Genomic DNA, 18,461 nt, shown 5'->3' on the forward strand with positions numbered 1-18,461 from the left:
TTAATTCATTCTTTAATAATCTCGGGCTAAACTTTTAGACCAGAAGATTTGAAGTAGAAAAACTATTTCTGAACTAAAACTTAAATTTTATGAACTAAATATTTTTAGATTTTAGGTCATCATTAGAGATAGTTTTACAGAAAAATCCTCTCCAAAATCTGAACCTTTATTTTTTTTAGGGTAAACTGCCAATTTAGTCCCTGAATTATCACCTTAGTGAAAATTAGGTCCCTAAACTATTTTTTCAGAAAAATTAGTCCCTGAATTATAAAAATCTGCCAATTACATCCCTAATGTTATATTCGAAGCTACTATATTCAATTTTCCATCAATTTAAGTCATGTTACTTGCATGTGATACACATTGAAGGCTAGATTGGTAGTTTTTCATAAAGAAATAGTGTATGGAGTTAATTTTGGAGGAGAAATTGGTAGTTTTTCATAAATAAATAGTGTAAGTTAACTTTTAAGGGTAAATTAGACATTAAATTCGCAACATATATGAAATGTTAAGCACTTATAAACAAGAAAATGATGGTATTACATTCTAAAGTGTGTCAAGTGACTTAATTTGACGAAAAATTAGATAAAATAGCTTTGAATATAATAATAGGGATGAAATTAGCAATTTCTAATGAATTTAGGGACTTATTTTACTGAAAAAATAATTCAAGGACCTAATTTTCACTGAGGTGATAATTCAGGGATTAAATTGGCACTTCACGCTTTTTTTTATTTGGCCCTGTCTAAGTCCGCAGAGGGAGGTCCCATCCAATGTGTCCCATTTATGACCAAGTACCATTGTCCTCCACTAGGGATATACTATATCCTTTCTTCCGTTTGAACGCAGATTGTTTCTGCGCTGAAAGTGGGCACAATTTCGTCTTTATATATATTTTCTGTTTTTTATTGTTTAATCTCTGATGATTTTCTTGGAACAAGCGTATATTTTATTGAAAGATGCTTTACAGAAAGAAGAAAATGCTTTTGGACAAACTTTTCTTTTAATTAGGCATATTTAAAAGAAAATTTTAAAGTAGCAGCATTATCAATTATAAAGTATTTTTAAGTATATGAAAGTGACTGATCCTTGTTTCTTCAAATTTTAAATTTTTGTCCTCCATGGAGCCTCTGTAACTTTGTGCACAGACTACAATTTCAATTTTTCTGTGGTAAACTCCAATCTAGTCTCAGGTGCGACTGTAGTTCAGATTCTCTTTCTGCTATCTGGTCCAAGAAATAGAGAGATGGAGTCGATCGGGACTCTGTTGTACATGTGTTGCAGATCATTTTCTTCTTCGCCTCCTGCGGCTGATTCTGATGTAGCTGATTCTGCTGCCGATTCTGATGTAGCTGATTCTGCTGCCGATTCTGATGTAGTTGTTGATGATACTGATGCTGATAACCCCCCACGTCGAGAAAAGTATGATGTGTTTATCAGTTTCAGAGGTGAGGACACCCGCCTTGGTTTTACCAGCCATCTTCATGCTGCCTTACTTCAGAAGAAAATTGAAACCTACATCGATAACAGACTTCAGAGAGGAGAAGAAATCGGACCTGCCCTTCTAGAAGCAATCGAGAAATCCACCATTTCGGTGATCATTTTCTCACAAAACTATGCTGATTCCACATGGTGTTTGGATGAGCTTGTGCATATACTCGAATGCAAGGAAAGATATGGCCACATGGTTATACCCATATTCTACGACATCAATCCATCTCATGTACGAAAACAACACGGGAGTTATGCGGATACATTTGCTCAACTTGCAAAACGTGTCGATAACAGTATCGACAAGGTGCACAAGTGGAGGGATGCTTTGAGGACTGCGGCCAATCTATCTGGGTTTGATTATTCAAACAAATCCGGGTAACTAACTCATCCTTTTAACTTGTATAAAATTATAAATTTTCTTTAAACTTGTGAGAATTTGATTTGTGCTAAGATTCGGTAAAGCGTGTTTAAGACTAACTATTGCTTTTCTACCTAATCATATATATCTCTATGCGCAGGACGGAGGCAGATCTAATTAAGAATGTTGTCGATCGTATTTGGACCAAATTGATTTGTGAATCATCATGTGATTTAGAGGGCCTGATTGGAATTGAAAGCCGCATTCCGCAAATTGAAGAGCTATTGGGCATTCATTCATCGGATGCTTGCATCACTGTTGGTATTTGGGGCATGGGTGGTATTGGCAAGACCACCCTTGCTGAAACTATATTTCACAAACTCTCTTCTAAATTCGAAGCTTCTTGTTTTGTTAAGAATGTTAGGGAGAAGTCAGAAAAAGCAGATGGACTAGATCACTTGGAAAAAACACTTCTTAAGGAGATATTAAAGGAAGAAGGTCTATCCATGCGATCAACTTTTGTTCGAGAGAGGCTCAAGTGTACAAAGGTCCTCATCGTTCTTGATGATGTGAGTGATTCAATACAGCTGGAACGTTTAGCTGGCAAGCGTCTTCGGTATGGCACTGGAAGTAGAATCATTATCACAAGTAGAGATAAGAGAACACTTCCTGAAGAGGGTAAGATCTACGAGGTTGAGGGATTAAAACGGGATGATGCTCTTCAGCTCTTCTGTTCTCACGCTTTCAAGAATAAAAGTACTCCTATAACAGATTATAAGGAGTTGGCAGAAAAGGCGGTGGACTATGCTGGACGCGTTCCTTTAGCTCTTACAGTTCTGGGATCGTCGTTCTGCAATTGCACGAGCAAAGAAGAATGGGAAGAGCAATTCAACAAATTGAAACGATTTCCCAGCAAAGATATCCAGAAAGTGTTGAGAACAAGTTATGATGGATTGGAACAAAGTGAGAAGGAGATATTTCTGGATATAGCATGTTTTCATAAAGGGAATGCTTTGCATGAGGTAAAACGAACGTTAGCTTCCTGTGGACGCTTTCCGAAAAACGGAATTGATATTCTCATTAATAGGTGTCTCATATCAATTGTTTCAACATGGAAAGGGAAAACCATAGAGATGCACGATTTGCTACAAGAAATGGGAAGGCAAATTGTTCAAGAACAAGGTATTAAAGATCCCGGTAAAAGGAGTAGGTTGTTCACTGCTGAGGATATCTATCGTGTATTGAAGAGTAACACGGTAAGCGCCAAATGCATTCAATTTTTTTCTTTTCATTTTTTTAGAAAATAAAAATTACAAACTTGAGATGATAACAGAACAAAGTAAAACTAATTTATAATAAAGAAGTGAGATTGTTAAAAGATGAATTTGATTGAATTTTTATTGTGTTAGGAAGTGTTTGGTATATGAACAAATGTTTGGTTATTTAGACAAGTAGAGGAAGATACAATTATGTTGGATATTTGACTAGACTAACACACTTGTACATGATTACCATAGTAAATACTCTTTGTTCCAAATGTGCGTTACATTTTAATATGTTTATATTCACATTTAAACTTTCTTCTTATTCTCAGGAAACTCCATATGTTGAAGCCATACAGGTTAATTGGTATAATCTTCAAGAGCAACCATTGGAACCATTGGAACATGCAGACTTCAAAAAGATGTCTAACCTAATAATGCTTATGGTGGATGGTCGCTTCGAATTCACCGCTTCTCTAGACCTTCCCGATTCTCTTCGTTATCTTTATTGGAGGGGATATCCACTGGAATCCTTGCCGTCAAAATTTTCTCTGAAAAATCTAGTTGAGCTTTATTTGCCAGAGAGCAAAGTTAAGGAGCTTTGGAAAGAAGAGCAGGTATATTATATTATATGCCTATTTTAATTCTTGTATAAAATCAAGTGTAGAAATTATATTAATTCTTTATATTTCTATTTCATTTGTTGCAGATACTTGTCAACTTACAAGTTATCAATCTGTCAAAGTCTAGAAATCTAACTGAAGTTCCAAATCTCTCGGGGAGTCAAAAAATTGTGGAGATAAATCTCAATGGCTGTCGAAGTTTGGTTGAAATTCCTTCGTATTTTCAACATCTTGACAAGCTTACTCATCTTGATCTTGGATTCTGCTACCGTCTCAAGTATCTTCCAGAGATGCGAGGAAATATTCAATACTTAAAGTTAAAATGCAGTGGTATAGAGGAGTTGCCTGAATCAATCTGTAAGTTGAAATATCTTGAGAGTCTTCGTCTCACCAGGTGCTATAGATTTTCCAAATTCCCTGAAATCTTGAAGCCAATGGAACATTTGGTGTCTCTTTGTTTGGAAGAGACAGCTGTCGAAATGCTTCCTTCGTCTATTGGAAATCTAAATGGGCTTCAAGATTTAAACCTTAGTCGCTGCTATCAACTTAAGGATGTCCCAACAAGTATCTACAGTTTAACCAATCTTAAACGTCTCTACTTTTATGGTTGTCATAGACTTGAAAAATTGCCTTCCAGCTCTGTCGGTTTTCTCTCTTTAGAAGAACTAGATCTCAGCTACAGCGGTATACTGGAAATACCAGCAAGCATCAAACAAGCTTCTCGGTTGTCTATACTCGACTTAGAAGGCTGCAAGCGGCTTCGATCTATACCAGAGCTCCCAGTGCTATGTAATGTTACTGCTGAAGGCTGCAGGTCGCTGAAGATAGTGTCAAGTTCAAGGATAACACTCACACAAGGTTATAAACCTAATTATTGTTGCAGAGTTTTTACTGATTGCCCAAAATTGGATAATAATTCAAGGAGCAACATAATGGATGAAGCACAGATTACAATTATGCGAATGAAAAATGTTGCGCCATTAAAGGACTATTGCTTGGCTTATAATCCCTGGCCTCAGATTAACATTGCATGTCCAGGAAAAGAAATTCCAAATTGGTTCAGCTATCAAAATGAGGGATCTTCAGTAGACATCGAGCTTTGTCCAGATTGGTTTCGAACAGGTTTATTTGGTTTCGCTCTGTCTGTTGTTGTTTCTGACGTTTCAGTGGCGCGGTATACCGTCTGGAGGGGAAGTGCTAATTTCATTGTCAAATTCATGGGTGAAAGCCATGTACTGTTCAGTTCTCACTACATGATCCGGGGCAACAGCGACTATCACGTGCATGTGTGGAATGAGGCCTTTAGAAGTGAAAAGGTAGGAAAAAACTGCTCCCCTGATGTTTACAAACATGCCAAAGAGGCCTCTGTTGTCTTCTGCATGTTGGATTCAATGAAGGTGGAAAGCTGTGGCATATGCCCATTGTATGCCGAAGATGCTGAGAAATTAAAATTTGGTCATGTGTTCATGTCGAGGGGACCGAAAGTAGAAGAAGAAACAAGACAAGATGATGATTCCAAAGGTGGTGGATCAGGAGATGAGCCTCTAGTCAGTGGATTAAGTGATGAGTCAGAATCCAATGAAAGTGGTGATCATGTTGTCTTCCGCAAGGTTATTGAAGATTCTGAAGATTCTGAAGATTCTGAAGGTGGTGGATCAGGAGATGAGCCTCAAGTTAGAGGATCAAGTGATGAGTCTGAAGCAAATGAAAGTGATTAGGAAAAACGTTTTAAAGCAAATGACCTGCTTCTGTTGTCTTCAACCCGGTGGATTTAGAAGAACGACCTGCTTCTGCTTCCCATATGGTGGAAAGCTGTGGTATATGCCCATTGTATGCCGAAGATGCTGAGAAATTCAAATTTGGTCATGTGTTCATGTTGCGGAAGATCAGACCATGGAATCAATCGAGAGCGCCGCGCGCTCAGGCTGCCGTACGCTTGAGGAGCGCCGGGAAGAACACGGGAGTTATGCGGATGCATTTGCTCAACTTGAAAAGCGTTTCGAGGACGGTATCGATAAGGTGCACAAGTGGAGGGATGCCTTGAAGACTGCAGCCAATCTATCTGGGTTTGATCATTCAAACAAATCCGGGTAACTAACTCATTCTTTAACTTGTCTAAAGTTATAAATTTTCTTTAAACTTGTGACAGTTCGATTTGTGCTAAAATTTGGTAAAGCATATTTAGTACTCTAGATTTGATGGACTTGTTTTGACCCTCAAATTCTTCAGTCGGCTCTGGAGGAAACCAGAAAACTCTCCAGCTCAGTTCAAGAATAAGCCTGTGGAAAGTTACTTCTTCAAAAACAAAAATATCACATATCATCTCTTCTCATTTTTCTTCTCTTTATCCTTCATGCTGCTGCAAGATGGGGAGAAGGTGAACAATCAGCCGGAGCTCTGATTGCTTACCTTGTCTGTCACCTCTTTCAGCAGATCCCCTAGCTCGGCGACTTGGGGGACTCCTACTACATGGTTTGTATCGCGCTTGACCAAGCCTGAAACTACAAGTAAGCTTCAAGTGAAATTGATACATTACCTTGTGCATCTCCACCAGTTAAAGATACCACCCCTGGATGGAGGAAGAGAACTTCCAGAGAAGATGCCACATCTACCTATGAGACAGATAAGGCAAGTCAAGACGATACCACACTCCGATACTTAGAAGTTTCGTGATTACGAGATCATTCTCTCACAATATTTCCTAATGTCATTTGTACTAAATCATTCACTTGTACTCACTAAAGGAGAGCTTGAACCTATGTACTTGTGTAAACCCTTCACAATTAATGAGAACTCTTCTATTTCGTGGACGTAGCCAATTTGGGTGAACCACGTACATCTTGTGTTTGCTTTCCTATCTCTATTCATTTATATACTTATCCACACTAATGACCGGAGCAATCTAGCGAAGATCACAAAAAGCGACCGTTTTCGCTACCTAGGATCTATCTTGCAAGAGAACGGAGAATTAGATGGAGATCTCAACCATAGAATACGAGCTGGATGGATGAAGTGTAAGAGTGCATCCGGCGTGTTGTGTGACCGTCGTAGGCCACTGAAGCTCAAGGGAAAATTTTATAGGATGGCAATAAGGCCAACGATGTTGTATGACACAGAATGTTGGACGGTAAAGCATCAACACGTACACAAAATGGGTGTAGCGGAGATGAGGATGCTTTGTGGGATGTGTGGGCACACGAGAAAGGATAAGATTGGGCATGAGGATATCCGAGGTAAAGTAGGAGTAGCCGAAATTGAAGGAAAGATGAGAGAAAATCGGTTCCGGTGATTTGGACATGTGCAAAGAAGGCCGACTGACGCTCCGGTTCGAAGATGTGACTACGGGACAGAGGTTCAGGGCCGAAGGGGTAGAGGAAGACCTAGGAAAACTTTGGAAGAGACTCTAAGAAAAGACTTAGAGTACTTGGATCTAACGGAGGACATGATACAAAACCGAGCGCAATGGCGTTCTAGGATTCATATAGCCGACCCCACTTAGTGGGAAAAGGCTTTGTTGTTGTTGTTGTTATTGCCTTTTTCTACATAATCATATATATATTTATGCCAGGACGGAGGCAGATCTAATTAAGAATGTTGTCGATCGTATTTGGACCAAATTGATTTGTGAATCATCATGTGATTTAGAGGGCCTGATTGGAATTGAATGCTGCATTCAGCAAATTGAAGAGCTATTGGGCATTCATTCACAAGACGCTTGCATCACTGTTGGTATTTGGGGAATGGGTGGTATTGGCAAGACCACCCTCGCTGAAACTGTATTCCACAAACTTTCTTCTAAATTTGATGCTTCTGGTTTTGTTAAGAATGTTAGGGAGAAGTCAGAAAAAGCAGATGGACTAGATCACTTGGAAAAAACACTTCTTAAGGAGATATTAAAGGAAGAAGGTCTATCCATGGGATCAACTTTTGTTCGAGATAGGCTCAAGTGTACAAAGGTCCTCATCGTTCTTGATGATGTGAGTGATTCAATACAGCTGGAACGTTTAGCTGGCAAGCGTCTTCGGTATGGCACTGGAAGTAGAATCATTATCACAAGTAGGGATAAGAGAACACTTCCTGAAGAGGGTAAGATCTACGAGGTTGAGGGATTAAAACGGGATGATGCTCTTCAGCTCTTCTGTTCTCACGCTTTCAAGAATAAAAGTACTCCTATAACAGATTATAAGGAGTTGGCAGAAAAGGCGGTGGACTATGCTGGAGGCGTTCCTTTAGCTCTTAAACTTCTGGGGCCCTTGTTCTTCAGTTGCAAGAGCAAAGCAGACTAGGAAGATGAATTGGACAAACTGAAAGAATTTCCCAATGAAAAGCTCCAGAGAGTGTTGAGACTAAGTTATGATGGATTAGAAAGAAATGAGAAGGAGATATTTTTGGATATAGCATGTTTTCATAAAGGGAATAAAGTGAAAGAGGTAAGAAAAAGGTTGGCTATCCGTGTACGCTTTGCGGCGGCTGAAATTAGAGTTCTCGTTGATAAGTCTCTCATATCAATTAAGTTAATAAGATGGGAAATTATAGAGATGCATGATCTGCTTGAAGAATTGGGAAGAACAATTGTTTGGGAACAATGTATTGAAGATCCCGGAAAATGGAATAGGTTGTTCAACGATGATGATATATATCGTGTACTGAAGATTAACAAGGTAAGAGCCAAATGCATTGAATTTTTTTCTTTTCTTTTTCTAGGAAAAACGAAAAACGAACTTTAGATGATAACACAACAAAGTAAAACTCATTTATAATAAAGAAGTCTGATTCTTAAAAAAATAATTTGATTGAATTTTTATTGTGTTAGGAAGTCTTTGGAATATGAACAAATGTTTGTTTTTTCAGACAACTAGAGGAGGATACACTTGTACAGCATTACATGTTAACATGTTCAAAATATATACATTTAAACTTTGTTCTTATTGTCAGGAAACTCCAAATGTTCAAGCCATAATGTTTGCTTGGTCAAGGATTAAAAAGCGACCATTGAAAAGTGCAGACCTCAAAGTGATGTCTAACCTAAAAATGCTAATTGTGGATAGTTTTGTCGCTGACTCTTTTGTCGCTTCTCTAGACCTTCCCGACTCTCTTCGTTATCTTTACTGGCCTCGTTATCCACTGGAATCTTTGCCGTCAAATTTTTCTCCTGAAAATCTAGTTGAGTTTCATATGCAATATAGCCAAGTTAAGAAGCTTTGTAAAGAAGACCAGGTATATTTTATACCTATTTTCATTCTTGTATCAAATGAAGTGTAGAAATTATATTTTAATTCTTGATATTTCTATTTAATTTGCTGCAGATACTTGTGAACTTAGAAGTGATCGATCTGAAGCAATCTTGGTACCTATCTGAACTTCCAAATCTCTCTGAGAGTCTAAAAATTGTGAGCATAGATCTCTTTGGCTGTAGAAGTTTGGTTGAAATTCCTTGGTCTTTTCAACATCTTGACAAGCTTACTCATCTTGATGTTGGAGACTGCACCAGTCTCGAGTATCTTCCAGAGATGCCAAGGAATATTCTATACTTAGATTTACAAAACAGTGGTATAAAGGAGTTGCCCGAATCAGTTTGGTCTCACGAAAATATTTCTCACTTGGATATTACTGGTTGTAAAGACCTTGAGAAACTTCCAAGCAACAAGTGTAAGCTGAAAGTCTCTGGTTGTTTTAATCTAGATGGCTGCACATCTCTTAGTGAGTTTTCTGAGCTTCCCAGGGATATAAGTAAATTATCATTGGTTGGTTGCATGAGACTTGTGAGTCTACCAGCCAACATTTGTAAGTTGAAATATCTCGAGGGATTCAATCTCTCTAGGTGCTCTAAACTTCAAAACTTCCCCGAGATATTGGAGCCAATGAAACATTTGAAGTACTTAAATTTAAGTCAAACAGCGATTAAAGAGCTACACTCATCAATCGAGTTTCTCCCTGCGCTCAAAACACTTGAACTACAAAGTTGCAAAAGGCTTTCAAGTATCCCAAAAAGCATTTGTAAGTTGAAATATCTCGAGGAACTCAATCTGTCAGGCTGCTCCAAACTTAAAAACTTCCCAGAGATCTTGGAGCCTATGGAACATTTGAAGTCCTTGGATTTAAGTCAAACAGCGGTTGAAAAGCTGTACTTATCAATTGAGTTTCTCCCTAACATCATGAGGAGAAGTGCTGATAACCAAAGTTATTATGTGTTGGGTCACAAGACCGCCAACATTCGTGATCTTTACACGTTGGGTCATAAATTACGACAGGGACAATTTGGGTCTACGTATTTATGCATTGAGATTGCTACTGGCTGTCATTATGCGTGTAAGTCTATCTCCAGGAGGAAGTTGATCTCGAAGGAGGATGTGGACGATGTTAGGATGGAGATTCAGATAATGCACCATTTGGCTGGTCACAAGAATATTGTGACAATCAAGGGCGCTTATGAGGATTCACTGTATGTTCATATTGTAATGGAGCTTTGTGGCGGGGGTGAGTTGTTTGATCACATTATCCAGAGGGTTTATTACAGTGAGAGAAAGGCAGCTGAATTGACACGGATTATTGTTGGTGTTGTTGAAGTTTGCCATTCACTTGGTGTCATGCATAGAGAAATGAAACCCGAAAACTTCTTGTTGATTTTTCTCTCAAGGCCATTGATTTTGGACTCTCAGTTTTCTTCAAACCGGGTAAACAAACAAAAGTAATTTCATTTCGTTTTGTTGATTTTAGCTATGATGTGAGTTTAATTCACCTAATATTGATCAAATAGTAATATGGCATATCTTATATCGTGTTCACATGGAATGCATGTTGAACTGGAATGCATGGATATAGTAATAAAATTTCATTATTTCCTGTTTATTGCTACTGCCCCTAGACAATTATTGAACTGGAATACATGTTGAGTACTTGTTGTCATTTAGAAACCAATGTTTGTTTAACACTATTACGTCCTTTCCAGGTCAAGTTTTCACTGATGTGGTTGGAAGCCCATATTATGTTGCTCCGGAGGTACTCCTCAAGCATTATGGACCTGAAGCGGATGTGTGGACTGCAGGAGTTACACTGTATATTCTGCTCAGTGGTGTGCGACCATTTTGGGCAGGTAATGGTGGTTTCATATTTTAACGAAACAGAGATTACTCCATGATTCCTGTTACTGAATAGTTTTACCTGTTTGGTGATTGGGATACAGAAACCCAGCAGGGGATATTTGATGCGGTCTTAAAGGGATATATAGACTTTGAATCAGAGCCATGGCCTGAAATATCTGACAGTGCAAAATACCTAATCCGGAAGATGCTATGTTCTAGGCCTTCAGACCGCTTAACTGCACATGAAGTGCTATGTATGTTTAACCTCTCTTAGCAGTTTAAGTTATTTTAGTACAATATTGTGCATGATTTAGTGCGACCAGAAATAGGTAGCTTATTTGTTAATGGTTCTCTGTTTCTTTTCTTTGGATGGATCATGTCATTACTACTACGTGCACAACATTTGTTGATAAATTATGCCCCGAAATTTGTTAAGCAGCTGAGACACCAAAACACCAATTTAAAGTGTATGGCGTGGGAAATTTTGCTTCCTTTTCAAGTCACACCAATTTCTTAAATTTCCTTTTTAATGTGAGGGTTCTCAAATTTGAGGAAATGAACAACCAGAATGATTCTGTTGAAGAGGAATTAACAATAATTGTCCAGTATATGTTGCACACTTTTTGCTTTTAAGTGATGAATTTTCTTTTTTAGGTCACCCTTGGATTTGCGAAAATGGGGTTGCTTCTGATAGAGATCCAGCTGTACTTTCTCGTCTCAAAACGTTTTCTGCTATGAACAAGTTAAAGAAGATGGCTTTACGGGTAAGTGCATGGGAGTCTGGAACACTGTTTGGCATTTCTATCAGATTTAGTATTTTCTTGCAAAGAATATTTGTATGTGACGTTGACTTTTGGCATGCCCCTTAACTAGAATGCTACAACTTATGCTTAAGGTTTTTTTGTCTTTATGTTATATCAGGTAATAGCTGAAAGCCTATCTGAGGAGGAAATTGCTGGACTCAGAGAGATGTTTCAGGCTATGGATACTGATAATAGTGGTGCAATAACATTTGATGAACTTAAAGCTGGTTTGCAGAGATACGGCTCTACCATGAAGAATACAGAGATACGTGATCTTATGGATGCGGTAAGATGCTTGTTTCCAAACAGAATCATCTGTAGTTGGCTTGCCTACTAGTCTAATTCTCAAATTTGTGATTATTTATCTTCAACTTTGTTTATGTTTCACAAAGCTAAGCATTTTTTCGTTCTTTCCCAGGCTGATGTGGACCACAGTGGAACAATTGATTATGGAGAATTTATAGCTGCTACAGTTCATCTTAACACAATACGTTGGTGTATTTAACACAATACGTTGAAATGAAGGAAAGCTTATTTATTGATATCCCCGATAAGCTACAAATATGTACATATACATGAGTCAAAATAAACACACAAGAGGGAGCCTTCACAAAGGTTCCTTAGGAGAAGTCTCAGCAGTCGGTAGAGCCCCAGAAAGAGAAGGCACCGGAGGGGGATCATTTGGAGCCTCAGTACTGGACAGAACCATAGAAGGAGGAGGCATCAGAGGTTGATCATTTGGAGCTTCATTACGCGGTACAGCCCCAGAAGACGAAGGCAATAAATGCCTTTGGAACAAACCCACAAATCTCTGATGATCAAGTAAAACCTGACCATCAGTTTCCTTCATCTGGTCAAGCTTCCTCTTCATGTTTGTAGCATAGTCATGTGCGAGCTGGTGCAACTGTTTATTCTCATGCTTGAGCCCTCTAATCTCCTGTTTGAGACTCATCACTTCAGCCGCCAATGATTCAACTTGGCGGGTTCGAGCAAATAGGCGTTGGGCCATATTAGACACAGAACCTGCACACTGAACACTGAGAGCCAGCGAATCCTTAACAGCTAACTCATCAGACCGTTTGGAAAGTAGTCTGTTATCTTTGGGAGTGAGAAGGTTCCTGGCCACCACCGCAGCGGTCATATCATTCTTCATCACGGAATCCCCAACGGTAAGAGGACCAGTTGGGGAGACGAAGGATGGGCGCCATATGTTGTCTGGAGAAGGCGGGGCTGCCTCTTCAACAAGGTTCAAGTCAAAACGACGGTCGGAGGGGCCAGACATTTTCAAAGGTGTTGAAGAGAGAAGAGGTCGGACAAATCAAGATCTTAGAAGTGCAAGAATGAAGCTTCTACTGGTGGAGATTCAAGTGTGCTTTGGAACTTAATGTCAGCTCCTATAAAAATCTGCACTCGACGGAGCCTCAGAAATCAAAGAGGCGCCTGCTCAGAAATCGAAGAGGCGTTTGCTTTCTCAAAAGTTGGGCTGCTTAGAGATCACGAGGGTTGATCTCAGAAATCGAAGAGCCGTTTGCTTTCTCAAAAGTTGGGTTGCTCAAAGACCACGAAGGCCGATCTCAGAAATCGAAGAGGCGCTCGCTTTCTCAAAAGCTGGGCTCCCTAGAGACCACGAGGGCCGATCTCAGAAATCGAAGAGGCACCTACTTTTCCAGCCTTGTCAGCACCTGTCACACGCACACTCAGCTTTGCGGAAATTATGGGCATTCTGTCAAAGACTTCTGGGGAAGTAGAAAACACATGAATCTTACTGTTCAATCACCCACTTCCCACACGCAACAATAGCTCATGGGTACCACAGATAACTTTGCCAAAGTTCTCTGCCAAAGTTGAGCACGTGAAGCTTGCAGCTCCCACTACATCGCTCTGACCAAGAAGGGTAAAAGAATAGCAAAGAAACAGCACTAACAAAGTTTAGACCCATAAATTTTGAAGGTCTAGCTACCATATTATTACCCACAAGGGTAAAGGAACAGTACCACTGCTGGATAATTGGAAAGTCCATGTATGTCAACCTTTGTGCTTCGTGGCAAGGTAGAATAGCAAACATGCCCAACCTTTACTCACATTCGAGAAAACACTCCCAATAAGATTGCTTGCTCCAAAATCGAAGAGGCACCGTCCTTCGAATCTAAAGAGCCAGACTCCCAACATGACTACTTTCTTAAAAATCGAAGAGAGGGTAAAGGAACAGTACCATTGCTGGATAATTGGAAAGTCCCTGTGTGTCAACCTTTGTGCTTCGTGGCAAGGTAGACTAGCAAACATGCCCAACCTTTACTCACATTCGAGAAAACACTCCCAACAAGATTGCTTGCTCCAAAATCGAAGAGGCACCGCCCTCCGAATCTCGAGAGCCACTCTCCCAACATGATTACTTTCTCAAAAATCGAAGAGACACTGCTCCCCGAATCTCGAGAGCCAGACCCCCAGCATGATTGCTTTCTCAAAAATCGGTGAGGCACCGTTCTCCGAATCAATCGAAGAGGCGCTCGCTTCTCAAAAGCTGGGCTGCTCAGAGACCACGAGGGCCGATCTCAGAAATCGAAGAGGCACCTACTTTTCTAGCCTTGTCAGCACCTGTCACACGCACTCAGCTTTGCAGAAATTATGGGCATTCTGTCGAAGACTTCTGGTGAAGTAGAAAGCACATGAATCTTACTGTTCAATCACCCACTTCCCACACGCAACAATAACTCATGGGTACCACAGATCACTTTGCCAAAGTTTTCTGCCAAAGTTGAGCACGTGAAGCTTGCAGCTCCCACTACATCGCTCTGACCAAGAAAGGTAAAAGAATAGCAAAGAAACAGCACTAACAAAGTTTAGACACATAAATTTTGAAGGTCTAGCTACCATATTATTACCCACAAGGGTAAAGGAACAGTACCACTGCTGGATAATTGGAAAGTCCCTGTGTGTCAACCTCTGTGCTTCGTGGCAAGGTAGACTAGCAAACATGCCCAACCTTTACTCACATTCGAGAAAACAGTCCCAACAAGATTGCTTGCTCCAAAATCGAAGAGGCACCGTCCTTCGAATCTCGAGAGCCAGACTCCCAACATGACTACTTTCTCAAAATCGAAGAGAGGGTAAAGGAACAGTACCATTGCTGGATAATTGGAAAGTCCCTGTGTGTCAACCTTTGTGCTTCGTGGCAAGGTAGACTAGCAAACATGTCCAACCTTTACTCACATTCGAGACAACACTCCCAACAAGATTGCTTGCTCCAAAATCGAAGAGGCACCGCCCTCCGAATCTCGAGAGCCAGACTCCCAACATGATTACTTCCTCAAAAATCGAAGAGACACTGCTCTCCGAATCTCGAGAGTCAGACCCCCAGCATGATTGCTTTCTCAAAAATCGAAGAGGCATCGTTCTCCGAATCTCGAGAGCCAGATACCACAGACCACTTTTTCAAAGTGCTCTGACAGAGTTAAAACATGTGAAACTGGCAGCTCCCACTACCGAGCTATGACCAAGCAGGGTAAAGGAATAGCATTACTACTTGTTGTTAGGGAGACTCCTATATATGTCGACTTCCATCCCCAACGGACAGGCAGACCTGCAAAAATGCTCAACCCTTCATCATATCTGAGAGGGCACTCCCAACAAAGCCTTTCGAAATATTCAGCTTTCTTTCCCCCCGATAATACCTCTGCAAACAAGCTATACTAGAGCAAGAATATCTCATATCATCAGGGTTAAAAGCAAAAGTATCCCATATCATGCTTTTTCCCTGTTTTTTCTTTTGGCCTTGTTTTTACCTGCAAGACAAGGAGAAAGAGAGCAATCAGTCAGCACTTGGAATCAAGCTTCCAGCCAGGAACTGACTGCCTGGAACCCCTTACCTGATTACTTACCTGGCATTGCTCTCGAGTACTCATCTTCAACATCTTATGTTTCCAGGGAAGATTCCGCATCTGCTTGAGGAACAGATAGGGCAAGTGCGAATGATACAAGGAAGCATGTGGAGACAAGCGTAACAGCACACGTGCCGATACATCCATTACTCTGTCAAAAGCAAAAGTATCCCATATCAGCAGGGTGGAACGTACTCTAGATTTGATGGACTTGTTTTGACCCTCAAATTCTTCAGTCGGCCTTATACTCTGGAGGAAACCAGAAAACCCTCCAGCTCAGTTCAAGAATAAGCCTGTGGAAAGTTACTTCTTCAAAAGCAAAAGTATCTCATATCATCTCTTCTCATTTTTCTTCTCTTTATCCTTCATGCTACTGCAAGATGGGGAGAAGGTGAACAATCAGTCGGAGCTCTGATTGCTTACCTTGTCTGTCACCTCTTTCAGCAGACCCCTAGCTCGGCGACTTGGGGGACTCCTACTACATGGTTTGTATCGCGCTTGACCAAGCCTGAAACTACAAGTAAGCTTCAAGTGAAATTGATACATTACCTTGTGCATCTCCACCAGTTAAAGATACCACCCCTGGATGGAGGAAGAGTACTTCCAGAGAAGATGCCACATCTACCTATGAGACAGATAAGGCAAGTCAAGACGACACCACACTCCGATACTTAGAAGTTTCGTGATTACGAGATCATTCTCCCACAATATTTCCTAATGTCATTTGTACTAAATCATTCACTCGTACTCACTAAAGGAGAGCTTGAACCTATGTACTTGTGTAAACTCTTCTATTTCGTGGACGTAGCCAATTTGGGTGAACCACGTACATCTTGTGTTTGCTTTCCTATCTCTTTTCATTTATATACTTATCCACACTAATGACCGGAGCAATCTAGCGAAGATCACAAAAAGCGACCGTTTTCGTTACCTAGGATCTATCTTGCAAGAGAACGGAGAATTAGATGGAGATCTCAACCATAGAATACGAGCTGGATGGAAAGAGTGCATCCGGCGTGTTGTGTGACCGTCGTAGGCCACTGAAGCTCAAGGGAAAATTTTATAGGACGGCAATAAGGCCAGCGATGTTGTATGGCAGAGAATGTTGGGTGGTGAAGCATCAACACGTACACAAAATTGGTGTAGCGGAGATGAGGATGCTTCGTGGGATGTGTGGGCACACGAGAAAGGATAAGATTGGGAATGAGGATATCCGAGGTAAAGTAGGAGTAGCCGAAATTGTAGGAAAGATGAGAGAAAATCGGCTCTGGTGATTTGGACATGTGCAAAGAAGGCCGACTGACGCTCCGGTTCGAAGATGTGACTACGGGATAGAGGTTCAGGGCCGAAGGGGTAGAGGAAGACCTAGGAAAACTTTGGAAGAGACTCTAAGAAAAGACTTAGAGTACTTGGATCTAACGAAGGACATGACACAAAACCGAGCGCAATGGCGTTCTAGGATTCATATAGCCGACCCCACTTAGTGGGAAAAGGCTTTGTTGTTGTTGTTGTTGTTGTTGTTGTTGTTGTTGTACAGTTCATCTTAACAAACTAGAACGTGAAGAACATCTGGTTGCTGCCTTCCGATACTTTTGATGAGGATGGAAGTGGTTATATTACGGTTATAAGCTCCAGCAAGCTTGTACAGAACATCACATGACTGACGTCCATCTTGAAGATATTATAAAAGAAGTTGATCAGGATAATGTAAGTTGCCAAAATTTCACAAGGGAATTGCATCATTCTTCAAATATTTGAATCATCTAGTAATTGTTAAGCTTGTATGAGCAACCAAATATATTTGCGACTCTTATGGCCATGTGTAAGATCCCCAAAAATAGTTTGATGGAGCATCATGTATTGTACAATCGTCTTTGTAGATTTAGGCTTGTTATTGGTTTTACTCAAAGATTCAATTATGTCCCGCATGCAGGATGGAAGGATTGACTACGGTGAGTTTGTCGCCATGATGCAAAAGGGCAATGTGAAAGGCAACATGCCAATTGGAAGACGGACTTTGAGGAACAGTCTAAATTTGAGCATGAGAGATGCACGATGCACCAGGAGCTCATTAGCTTCCAACTAAGCACGCCAGCGTCATGTAAAGGTATCCTTCTCCGCATATCTATGTATCCAGATAACTTCATTTGTACAGAATATTGTCCCAAACAGATGCTATGCCTTTTTCCTCTACGCTTAAATGCTACGTGATTAATCTTGCGATATCCTGTTGGCAGGTTGTACAGCAAAGTCAGAAGAAGAGATTCGAATAGGGAGACGTAACATTTTGAGAGTTGGGAGATTTCTGTTGTTTTTTTATTTTGTTAAGTGATGCCTTTTGTATTGCTGTATGATGATCAAACAATATTTGGACAGTGGGAAGTGTTATTTCAAGATTCTAACGTATTTTTGTGTGGGTGAAGAAGGTAAATAACTCCAGGCTCCCAGCACATGAGTACAATTTACAACATTGAAAAGGGGCTGCAAAAGAAAGAAAAATAAAAAAACAGTAAAAAAGTGGAAATTTAATTTCATCTCCAGTAACATAATTTCAGTGTCCTCAACGATATATCGAGTCTATCTGGTAATTTCCACCCCACATAAAGAAAAAATTTCATGACACAAATTTATTGCCAGCGTAGTGTCCTGTACTGCAACGTACATCTGGATGATGATCTTGAATTCTTGATGCAATGAATCTATTCTCTAAGATGATTTTAGAGAATATTAATACTGATACGGTGCAATTTGTCTCAAGATTTTAAAAATTTACAGTGACAAGTGGACAGACCCAGATTGGATTCCTTTGAATCTGTCTCTGGAATTTGTCTGTCCCTCCAATTAACAAATTATACTAACAGTTTTTATATGGTTTTCTAAAAAATAGATCCGAGTTATTTAACCGTCATGTCTTTGTTAAAAAATCAAAATTTAAAATTTAATTATTAAAAATTCAGGAAC

At 40.0% G+C, this 18,461-nt stretch overlaps 3 protein-coding genes and 1 pseudogene across 4 annotated transcripts in view; 3 read left to right on the forward strand and 1 right to left on the reverse strand.

The window, feature by feature from the left end:
• LOC126621333 (uncharacterized) overlaps positions 1–18,461 on the reverse strand; it is a 54,196-nt gene that overhangs the window by 8,158 nt on the left and 27,577 nt on the right. The window lies entirely within an intron of this gene.
• LOC126621331 (disease resistance protein RPV1-like) lies at positions 859–8,023 on the forward strand. The gene is made up of 3 exons (XM_050289762.1): positions 859–1,869; positions 2,013–2,544; positions 7,838–8,023. Exons 1-3 carry the CDS (start codon positions 1,247–1,249, stop codon positions 8,021–8,023), a joined length of 1,341 nt encoding a protein of 446 aa, XP_050145719.1. The 5' UTR covers positions 859–1,246.
• On the forward strand, positions 4,602–6,991 carry LOC126621338 (uncharacterized). The gene is made up of 4 exons (XM_050289776.1): positions 4,602–5,258; positions 5,385–5,450; positions 5,656–5,827; positions 5,967–6,991. The coding sequence occupies exons 1-4, from the start codon at positions 4,670–4,672 to the stop codon at positions 6,136–6,138; spliced, it is 999 nt and encodes a 332-aa protein (XP_050145733.1). The 5' UTR covers positions 4,602–4,669; the 3' UTR covers positions 6,139–6,991.
• Positions 8,256–17,906, forward strand: LOC126621327 (calcium-dependent protein kinase 26-like; annotated as a pseudogene).

The sequence above is a fragment of the Malus sylvestris genome, chromosome 5 (genome assembly GCF_916048215.2).
Source record: "Malus sylvestris chromosome 5, drMalSylv7.2, whole genome shotgun sequence".
Lineage (NCBI taxonomy): Eukaryota > Viridiplantae > Streptophyta > Magnoliopsida > Rosales > Rosaceae > Malus > Malus sylvestris.

What these genes read in the sequence shown, in the direction of transcription:
- LOC126621331 (XM_050289762.1), top strand. Translation starts at nt 1,247, where the DNA reads ATGGAGTCGATCGGGACTCTGTTGTACATGTGTTGCAGATCATTTTCT. An exon ending in GATTATTCAAACAAATCCGG is followed by an intron (nt 1,870 to 2,012) that starts GTAACTAACTCA and finishes CTCTATGCGCAG; the next exon opens with GACGGAGGCAGATCTAATTA. An exon ending in AAGAGGGTAAGATCTACGAG is followed by an intron (nt 2,545 to 7,837) that starts GTTGAGGGATTA and finishes AAGATCTACGAG; the next exon opens with GTTGAGGGATTAAAACGGGA.
- LOC126621338 (XM_050289776.1), top strand. Translation starts at nt 4,670, where the DNA reads ATGGATGAAGCACAGATTACAATTATGCGAATGAAAAATGTTGCGCCA. An exon ending in GTCTGAAGCAAATGAAAGTG is followed by an intron (nt 5,451 to 5,655) that starts ATTAGGAAAAAC and finishes AGAGCGCCGCGC; the next exon opens with GCTCAGGCTGCCGTACGCTT. An exon ending in GATCATTCAAACAAATCCGG is followed by an intron (nt 5,828 to 5,966) that starts GTAACTAACTCA and finishes CAAATTCTTCAG; the next exon opens with TCGGCTCTGGAGGAAACCAG.